General features: G+C 48.3%; 1 protein-coding gene across 1 annotated transcript; it reads left to right on the top strand.

Moving 5' to 3' along the window:
* Window positions 1–1,932: 1,932 nt before the first annotated feature.
* LOC122172117 (hepatic lectin-like) lies at window positions 1,933–9,884 on the top strand. The gene is made up of 6 exons (XM_042843688.2): window positions 1,933–2,174; window positions 4,444–4,551; window positions 5,906–5,980; window positions 6,504–6,655; window positions 7,176–7,288; window positions 7,646–9,884. The coding sequence occupies exons 1-6, from the start codon at window positions 2,132–2,134 to the stop codon at window positions 7,779–7,781; spliced, it is 627 nt and encodes a 208-aa protein (XP_042699622.1). The 5' UTR covers window positions 1,933–2,131; the 3' UTR covers window positions 7,782–9,884.
* Window positions 9,885–10,448: the final 564 nt, after the last annotated feature.

Here is a 10,448-nt window from a genome sequence, read left to right as displayed (position 1 = left end):
AACATTGTTCCAGCCCCCCTGCTGGAATCAAAATGTTCTCTACAGTTGTTAGCACTGGGATGTTTGCAGTCCACCAGCACTGTGTGCTGAACAGTGTAATTTAATATTTGTAAGTCCCAACTTGCCAGTTTCTGAACTGAGATTTTTTTATCCCAGGGCACCTGCGGAACATGCACGTACTAAGCATGGAATGGCAAGGGAACAGCAATTCTACCTTTCATGTACTAACTATCAGACTGTTCAGCTGCATTAACGTATGGCGTCTGGGTATCACAGGAGTCCTAGGGCTGTGATGGCAACTTGCTGAGACTGTAGATATCACTGTTTAGTCTATGTGAGCATCATGTGACTTTGGGCAAGTCAGTTCTCCTTCTCTCTGCCTCTGTTTCCCCTCCCACCCATTGTGTGCCTTGTCTGTTTAGAACGAAAGCTATGAGGGCAAGTTACTGTGCATGTCTGTATGTCACCTGGCATAGAAAGGTTCCTATTTCAGACTGGATCTTTGAGTGCTTTCATAGTACAAATAATGGCTAATATAAACAGCACAAATATAGCCATATGTTAATGAGCATTACATCAATAATTGCGTTTGGACAGCAACATTAAATGAATATAAAACATTCACCAGATGAATTGTGACTTAGCTGGAAGCAGTTAAATTTTACAGTGAGATACAGCACAGAAAAAAATGGAAGAATTCAAACAAACCTCCCAGATTTCTCAAGGGGCGAGATTATTAAAGGCACAAGTGATGGGTAGACAAATAGCTCCTCCTATTGCAGGGGTTCTCAAACTGGGGGTTGGGACCCCTCAGGGGGTCACAAGGTTATTACATGGGGGGGTCGCGAGCTGTCAGCCTCCTCCCCAAACCCTGCTTTGCCTCCAGCATTTATAAAGGTGTTAAATATATTAAAAAGTGTTTTTAATTTATTAGGGGGAGTCACACTCCGAGGCTTGCCATGTGAAAGGGGTCACCAGTACAGAAGTTTGAGAACCACTGTCCTATTGCCTGTGCAAGGCATTTAGGCACCTAACTGCCATTTGTGCCTTATTTCTATCAGTAAAGATTTATTTAAAAATTATTCCGGAAAGATGACCTGAGGCCCATGTGTGTTTGGACTGGACACCGAGGTGGAAAATAAACCCAACGTCTTTGCAACAAGATGTCTTGGAGTTAGGAGACAAGTGACAGTTGAGACCTCACAGTGAAAAACTTGTTTTTCCAAGTTCCATCATTCAAAAACATTGCGTGACCTCAAACATTACAAATTACCATGAGACTCTTACTAAGCACGTGAGATTCTGGGCTCAAATGAAGCTTTTTTGAGAGTTGGAAAAGGGGTTGAAAGAGCACTTAGGACTTGATTCTCCTTTATCCTGCCCCTTTGTGCAGGCTTTTATACCAGTGCAAAGGGAGTGCAAAACACTACCGTTCTGATCTGATTGCATGTTGCACCAAATTAAATGACTGCACAAGGGGCAAGGGAATTGGGTACCTAGAACTGAAAACACTTTAATTACAAAGTAAGGACTATAGCTCCATAATACATATATTTGTAGGACAATGATCAGCCTGGGATCCATTTTATCTTCTTGTGTAAGCATGTCCACTGGGACACCGCCGGTTCTGTGTGGAACCACTCTGTGAGTGCTTAGCAACTGCTTTCCAAAGTCAAGAGGGCTGTGATTTTCTTCCAGAAAGAAGGTTCTGAGCTGTTGCTTTCCAAACCCTGCTTTTGTGACCAAGCTGGGTTTTTTCTTACCTGCATGAGGGGAGCAGCTTCAGGAACCAGGCATCTTGTATTTTTGCTCTTGCACAACTTAAAATTGACCAAGAGAGTTTTGAATAGAAAGAATGAGCTGGTTGGCCAGCCGAGACCTTTTAATCTGTTTGAGCAGAGGAGTTATCAGGACCACGTTTGAAATGGAAGCAGTCCAAACGGCCAGGGTTAGAGGGCAAGTTGCCTGGGACATGGTGTGAGCACTGCAGGTTATACATTAACCTCTGGATTTAACATTCCTGGTGGAATTGTGAATTCTCTGTTCTAGATAGTCCAGTGAGCAGGGTTCCACTTTGCCATGTTCTAATGCCATTTCAAGTCACCTCTGCCTCCCAGGCATCATTTACAGCATGGACAAGGACAGGCTTCAAGATGAGCTGCACATGTTTAGAGGTAAGCCCTCTTCCTTCCCTTCCACCCAATAGCTCAGGAACGGGAGGAAAGAGAGAAACAGGTCGCTAGACCAGATGAATGGGCAGTCATGGAATAAGAGGGAAGGTCTTCTCACAGATCAGTAGCCGGTTAAAAGATAGGAAACAAAAGGTAGGAATAAATGGTCAATTTTCAAAGTGGAAAGCAGTAAATAACGGGGTCCCCCAGGGATCTGTAGCGGGGTCAGTGCTGTGCAACATATCCATAAAGGCTCTGGAAAAGGAGGTAAACAGTGAGGTGGCAAAGTTTGCAGAGGATACAAAATTACTCAAGATCGGTCAAAAACTGGGAAGAGACACAAAGGGATCTCACAAAACTGGGTGACTGGGCAGGAAAATGGCAGATGAAATTCAATGTTGAGAAGTGCAAAGTCTAATGCACATTGCAAAACAGAATCCCAACTATCCATAAAAAATGATGAGGTCTAAATTAGCTCTTACTATTCAGGAATGAGATCTTGGAGTCACTGTGGGGAGTTCTCTGAAAACATCTGCTCAATGTACAGCAGCAGTCAAAAAAGATAACAGGATGTTAGGAACCATTAGCAAAGGGATATACACCTCTACCTCGATATAACGCTGTCCTCGGGAGCCAAAAAATCTTAGCGCGTTATAGGTGAAACCGCGTTATATCGAACTTGCTTTGATCCACCGGAGTGCGCAGCCCCGCCTCCCCGGAGAACCGCTTTACCCCCCGGAGCACTGCTTTATATCTGAATTCGTCTTATATCTGGTCGCGTTATATCGGGGTAGAGGTGTATAATAGGGCAGAAAATATCATAATGCCACTCTATAAATCCATAGTATGTCCAGACCTTGAATACTGCATGCAGTTCTGGTCGCCCCATCTCAAAAAGGATATATTAGAATTCTTAAAAGTACAGAGAAGAGCAACAAAAATGATTAGGAATATGGAACAGCTTTCATATGAAAACAGCTTAAAAAGAGTGGGACTGTTCAGCTTAGAAAATAAATGACTAATATGGGGATATGATAGAGGTCTATCCAGTCATGAATGGTGTGAAGAAAATGAGAAAGTGTTATTTATCCCTTCATGTAACACAAGAACTAGGGCTCACCCAATGAAATTAACAGGCAGCAGGTTTAAAACAAACATAAGGAAGTACTGCTTCATACAACACACAGTCAACTGTGGAATTCATTGTCAGGGGGTGTTGTGAAGGCCAAATGTATAACTGGGTTAAAAAAGAATTAGATCAGTTCATGGAGGACAGGTCCATCAGTGGCTATTAGGCAAGATGGCCAGGGGACAACCCCAGTGTTCTGGGTGTCCCTAAACCTCTGACTGCCAGAAGCTGGGGCTGGACCACGGGATGGGTCACTTGATAATTGTCCTGTTCTGTTCACTGCTTCCGAAGCATCCGGCACTGGCTGCCATCGGAAGGCAGGGCACTGGGCTAGCTGGACCGTTGGTCTGACTCAGTGTGGCCGTTCTGAGGTGTCTGCTCTCTCTGCTGCTGTTGAATGGATGCAGCAGAGAAGTCTTTCCTTACCCTGACCTGCGAGAAGGGAGATGAGCATCTCTGGCCAATTCAGTCTTTGGCCTCTCTGCTCTGACAGGCAGGCTAATTAGTGCTAATTGTGCTGGGCTGTTTGGGACGAGGATGCTGGCCCTGCTGGGAGCTATATTTTGTGCTTTTCAATGAAAGGGAAATCGTTTGTTGGCAGGTGAGAGAAGGAAGTGGCCTTTCTCCCACTGTAGAGATGTTATTGCTTTGAATTAATACTCATGGCCCCTGGTATTGTGAAAGGTCTGCGAGTGTCCGACTGGAGATGCCTTAGAGGGGCTGGGTTGTTTAGGCACTCAGCATTGTCTGAAAACTGGAGTCCCCCTTAAGTTGTCTTAAACCGGACACGACGACCAGAATGTGCAGCCACTCTCCAAAGGCTGAGTGACAGGCCTAATTTCCCTGGGATGAAATTGGAATGTGTGTTAAACATCACTTAATGATGGGCGGGAAATAATCCTCTAGAGGGCACGTGCGAAACAAAACTGTAACCCTAGATACTTGGTCACAGTCTAAGAAGAAAAACCTGATAGATAGCTGTAAGTTGTAGTTATAAACGCCCTATCAACCTCTATACCAAGCAATTAACCATCTAATTTAGGGTTAATCATTTATTAACCCTTTATAAATGGGACCTTCCTGCAAAGTCGCTGCCAAACCTGTCAATCTGTGACCCTTGGCGATTTTTCTTCTGTTCTAAAGACAGAAACTACCTCCGGCAGAAGCTGAGATCCTCCCGCACAGTCTACGTGCTGCTGGCGCTTTCTTACCTGCTGATCCTCATCCTGTTTGCGGTGTCACTCTCCAGAGGTACCGTGCCTGGGGCCTTCGGGAGATGAAACGTTTCACGTCATTAATGAGGAAGGAAGTTGGGGGGACTCAGAGAGACCCCGTGGGGTCTGTGTGCTCAGAAGCCCTGGGGTCAAACCCTGATACTGTCTCCTTCTGGGTCCTTGTTCTTCTTTGTCTTGCCAGCGGCAAAGAGCTCATCCAAGAGCCCCACTGCGCTGGGTGCTGCGCGGACACACGGAGCCAGCCCCTGCCTTGCAGAGCTCGCAGTTAAACCGACACAGGGTGGGAGGGGAAGCAGCTGCCCAGGCTCCCCCAGCAGGCCAGGGGTAGAGCAGGGAATAAAATCCAGTCTCCTGGGTGCCAACCGTGTCCCCTGCCTGTCCACCTTGGGAGCAGGGCCCTCGCCCTCTCGGTGTGTCCCTTTCTCTCCAGCTGCAAAGCGGGGGTGGGATTGTATGTTGTTCTCTACCTGGTGAGGGAGGCAGGTGAAGGTGTGACGCTCTAGCATTGTTACAGAAGGTGCTCTATTGATTATCTTCATCAATCAGGTAAATGAAAGCCTTGCTGGGCTGAGAGCGGGTGGAGGGTGATAAATTAGGTCAAACTTGTTTAACCCTTCCACTGCCTCACACTGAGGTCTTGTTGCTGGTGCTGGGGATGTAAGAGGGTTACTTTGTCAGCACTCACCAGCCCAAAAGGGAGCCACATCCTAGCCTCCTTGTGGCCATAACCCCAGGGCCAGGCGGATCCTCAGAGCTTCATGTTAGGATTTCTCTGTGCTTGGATTTTTGCACTGATGTTATGCAAATCTCTAGTCACCTTTCATGCCAGCACCACTATGACAGCACAGCTACCCTAGTGCACCAATGCTTACTCTGGGGGACAAACCCTTGGAAACACCCACCACAGCCTTTGCAAAGCCGCCCGCCCCTTTCTCCCCTGGTGCCTTTGGTTCAGGTCACGGTTGCTTGGGATTTCTGGTGCCCAGTGGGGATTGTCTAATGGTAGTTTTTTCCTTTGTGTATCCCAAGGTGTTTTTGTTTCCCACCAAACCTGTTACATCCTGCTTCCTATTCCAGGCTGAACCAGGTTGTAAACCCGGGAGAATTAGTGCATTAAGGTGCCCAGATCACCTTGCCCTGTGATTGGCTGTAAGGGCATGGTTTTGGCTTTCCCCATGGATTAAATAAGCCTCTTTGGAAGGCGTTTCTAGCACACACAAGTGCTGGTGAGCTCACTGGGTAAAGGGTGTTGAAACCCAAAGATGACTCAATGCCTCTCAGACATAGCAGGGTGGCAGCAGGGTCAGATAACCTGGCATGTGTGTTCTCTCTCTCTCTCTCTCCCCCTCCCCCCCACCCCCCGATTTTAGTTTCAATGCTCTCTTCACAACTGAATGAAATGCGCAATGAAGTGAAACGGAATAATTCCAGCAACAATTTCAAACGTAAGTACAGGGCACTGCCCTATGCCCCCCTCCGCCCCGGCTCCTGCTGCCTCTGCCGTGCCCTCCCCATTATACGAGCCTCTTCCTTCCCAGTTCCTCTTCCCTCCCCTGCCCTCTGCTCTGCCCACCTCCCTGGGTTGCCCTCGCTCCTTCTGGCCACAGCTGCTGCTCCCTGCTGGCTGTGATCATTAGGTTGCAGGGTATCTGTTCAGTCTCTAGCACCAGGGATCCTAGCAGCAATTTGGGGGCATTACCTCTTCTGATTTTCCTTGGCTCACTTCATGCTGCACACAGGGGATCCCGGCTTCTGAACTATTTATTTGCTTTGGAGCCTGGGCCCCAGCTTTCTTCTGGTGGTTAGGCAGAAGCAAACCCCTAGTATTGTGACTGGACAGTTCTGGCAATAACCGCTGCCTTGGAAGTCAGGTCCTTGCAGAGCTGGGGTTGTGCTGTCATTTCCACACGGGACAGGGTAGACCTGCCCCACTTGGTGTCTCTGACTGCTGGTCCCTCCCTTTCTCAGTGTTCCCGTGCGGTCCTGAGGCCCGGGAATGGGAATACTTCAGTGGGAAATGTTACTTCTTCTCCTTGCGTGAGACATCTTGGCAGAGGGCGAAGGTGCTGTGCGAGGAGGAGCATTCACGCCTGGCCATCATTAACAGCCGCACCAAGCAGGTAAAGACGAGACAGTCTGGATGGAAAACCTCTGAGCTTCTTTCTCATGGCTTGCCTTCTCTCAAGGCCTCTCTGTCATTCCCGCATTCTTAGCACCCACAGGAACTAGCTGCTTCCCCCAGCTACCTCTGCATCACCCTTCTGTGGGTTCCCAACGCTACACATGTAACAACTCTGGTGTGGGTGGCCGGTGGGAATTGAACATGGCAGCACCACCTCTGCAAGGAAGGCTTCTACCGGGTGAGCTGAGGGAGCAACTCTATTAGCAGTCCTAGGCTTTTGTGCTCTTTGTGCCAGCCACATAAAGGGGATGTGAGGCCCTGGCCCTGTGTGGTACATGCTCTGTTATGGGTCCCTGGATGTATGTAGTGACAGAGCCCTGTGGGGTGTGTTACACATTGAATAGACACGGCTCCACCAGCCCCGCTTCTGCTGTGATGCAAATGAAGAGTAAAATGGTGCTGATCCTGATAAAGGAGATGACTCTGTGCTTCCTCCCCCATCCCACTTCCGGCTGCAGAATTTTATCATGTACAGGACACGCAACCAGCGCTTCTGGATCGGCCTCTCAGACCAGAATTCAGAAGGGGAGTGGAAATGGATCGACGGGAGCGACTCCACAACTGGTTTCACGTGAGTGCGGGGCCGACCCCTGCTGGCTATCGCTCTCCCTCTTCCTTAATGCCGCAGGCCTCCTGCTGCAGAAACAGCCTCTGTGTCTGTGGAGAGAGCCCGAAGGCACGGGGCTGGGCCACAGCGGGGTAAGATCAGGTCATGGGAAGCCGCATGGGGCGTTGATGTCCAACTTTCCGTGGTGTGTAAGGCTGATGGTTTTCACCAGCAATGGGCCTACGCTTCATCCACCTACCTCCAGGACACGCCGGCTTCAAATCCCCATTATGTGCAGCTCAGGACCACCTCCAGCTTTGACCCCGCTCTGTCCCCTGCACCCCGTTCCTGCCCCTCCAACTGTAGCCCCACTGTGTTTAGGTACTGGAAGGAGGGGGAGCCCAACAACAGTGGCCAGAATGAGGACTGTGCGCACGTCTGGACCTACGGGGAGTGGAACGACGTGCATTGCACATACGAGTGCTACTACATCTGTGAAAAGCCTGCACCTCCATGAGCAGACCGGACCAACGCCACCTCCCGGCCACACTGCCTGGACCTGCAGGTCAGTGCAGAGAGCAGCACTGCCTCCAGGTGGTGACAGAGATGCAAGCCAAGGTCCAGTACTTTGAGGCTGTAAACATCATACTAATCTTTCTACTTTTCCCTCCACTCTTCTGTTCTTAATTTATATTCCCTTTATCTGTGTGTCCATTTCTGGTCAGCTCCTCCATGGGTCTCTCTCAGCCATTGGGTCCGTATCCTGGGGAGGACCCAGAATGGACCTCCGATGCATCTCTACAGCGTGAGCCTAGGGCTGATCAAAAAAAATGTTTTCAAGCAAAGACATTGTTGAAAAGTTGCCTTCTTGAAACCAAATTTTAAAAATGAGTTTTCAAAATGGTCTGGGGGTTTTACTCCCCATCTCCATGCCACTAAATGAAAAAAAGAGGGGGAAAGGGTGAAAATGGGAAAAATTTGAAAACAAAAATTTGGGGTAAAAAAAATTTTTTTTTTTAAATGAAAAGTTGTGAAGTTTTCAAAAATAACCAAATTTTCAAAATCCATTTCAACCCCCCCCCCCACTGCCAAATTGCATCTGTTTTCATTTTTCTATCAACTCTGGCTGTAACAGACTCGTGTCCTCTGTGGGTTGGGCACCTTGGTAACATCCGCAGACTTGTGGGTCACGCGTGGATGCACTTGGAAAGTTACAGGAAAACAATGTGCAGTGTCTGCTGAAAACCACAAGAGGCTGCAGTGCGATCTGAGCCCTCCCTCTTTTTAGCAGGTGGCATAATGAGAGCACAGGGCAAAGTTTGATGCAATCAGGGGGCAAGTAGCCAATTTAGGATCGATAAGAGCAAACACAGATTTATCCAATGTGTGATTCCCTGCCCTCAGGGAGTCAGGCACAGTCCCTAGGAATGGGGTGTGCCCGTTAATAGCATTTATAGCCATCTCTGCAAGCTCTGATCGTGGAGTTAGAGGAATCATAGTGGGGATTAGGAAGAAATTCTTTCCCTCTGTAGCGCTAGTTATATTGGCAGAGGGGAGGGTTGGTTTTTCCTCTGAAGCAATGAGCCGTGGCCACTAACGGAATAGATGGACCCTTGGTATGAGATGGGGGTGATCCCAGACTAGCTGGGGCAGTGGCCCTCTCGGATGTGAATCATCTAATGCTCCTATATAAATTCAGAGTTAATGGCTGCCTCTGCAGCTCTGTTAGCTTCGGTGGATTTGTTAACTCCACAGCTCCATAGGTGCTGGGACGAGGGGTGCTCCCACACCCCCTGGCTTACCGCGGTTTCCATTATATGCAGGTTGGCAGTTTGGTTCAATGGCTCTAAGCACCCCACAATACACATTGTTCCAGCCCCCCTGCACAACTCTGAGGTCTCTACCTCCACCCTCCAAACCCTGGTGCTGTTTCCCCTATGAATTCTATCTCTGTGGCATGTGACTCTCATATTCCCTACACGGGGAAAGCTCCTGGGGTCAGATAATTCTGGTGGTCGGAAAAGTCTCCTGCGAGGGATAATGACAGATACATCTCTCTGAATCAGACATGGTTTGGTTCAGCTGCAGCTGGTCTGGAAATTAGTTCCCTGTGAAAAACTTCATTTTTGTCAACATTTATTTTTGAAAAATATGGGGGAAGTTATTGAAACCACCCTCCCCCCCCAATAATTGTTTTTCAGACAACAAAAACCAAACACTTTCCATTTATAACCAAACGATTTTACCTGCACATCCCTCCCCCCCAAAAAATATTGAAAAAGATAGCTTGGAAGATAATGTCCATTTTGTCAAAAAAGACATTTTCCATCCAAAAATAAAACTCTTGATGGAAAATTTACAACCAGCTGTAGTTACAAGCTGTATGCACCAGACGGTGCCCTTCAGCCCACAGCAGAGCGCTCTACATGGAAAGTGGCACTCAGCATAAAGCAGCTTCCTTTCCTGTCTCCTGCGCTTTCTGTCCTTTCTTCATTGTACACTAAAAAAAGAAATTGAACCGGCTGCAAATTACGGGCCTAACAGTAAAACTATTTGGCTGGGGGGCTGTTGCTGCCCTGCCACCCTTGAGCACTGTGGTGATAATAAATAATTAATACTACCTAGCTCCTCTCATCAATCAGTCTGCAAAGGAGGTGACTCGTTAGTCCCATTTTACAGACCTGCATTGTACATCCCCTTAGTTCTCAGCAGCTTACATGGGGTTATTACGTTCCCAATAAAAACAGCCGAGTTGGAAGTGAAAATGGGTGATGTTGAATTCGGAGCCCCTGGCGCTCTGAGCACCCCTCAGTCCCATTGACCTTGCAAATCAGACATCCCCTGTCTGGATTAGGAGGACGCACATGAGGTAAGAGTGACGCTAACACGGTTTATTAGGGGTGTTACGGGAGCCCCATGCATGGAGCAGGACTCCCGTGTGCTGGGCGCTGTACAAAAGATTCTTGTATACAAAACTAATTAATAACCTCTGATGTACAGACACACCTAGGGCCCAAGCCTGTTTTCCTGGTGAAGGTCTGGGGCTGGATTCTCCAGTCATGTACCCTGGCATAAATCAGGGCCTGCCCCTTACAGCAGCACCTCGAGACCCATTGTGCTAGGTGCGGTACAAGCACAGAGTGAGAGAGAGCCTTAGAGGCAGGCTGGGGTGGTGTCCCGCTCT

Source organism: Chrysemys picta, chromosome 22 (genome assembly GCF_011386835.1).
Source record: "Chrysemys picta bellii isolate R12L10 chromosome 22, ASM1138683v2, whole genome shotgun sequence".
Classification (NCBI taxonomy): domain Eukaryota; kingdom Metazoa; phylum Chordata; order Testudines; family Emydidae; genus Chrysemys; species Chrysemys picta.
This window is presented reverse-complemented; position numbering and strand designations above follow the sequence as displayed.

Excerpts from the sequence above, each read along its gene's own strand:
- LOC122172117 (XM_042843688.2), top strand. The coding sequence starts at position 2,132 with ATGGACAAGGACAGGCTTCAAGATGAGCTGCACATGTTTAGAG. Across the intron at positions 5,981-6,503 it reads TTCCAGCAACAATTTCAAAC|TGTTCCCGTGCGGTCCTGAG; the intron begins GTAAGTACAGGG and ends TCCCTTTCTCAG. Across the intron at positions 7,289-7,645 it reads GACTCCACAACTGGTTTCAC|GTACTGGAAGGAGGGGGAGC; the intron begins GTGAGTGCGGGG and ends CACTGTGTTTAG.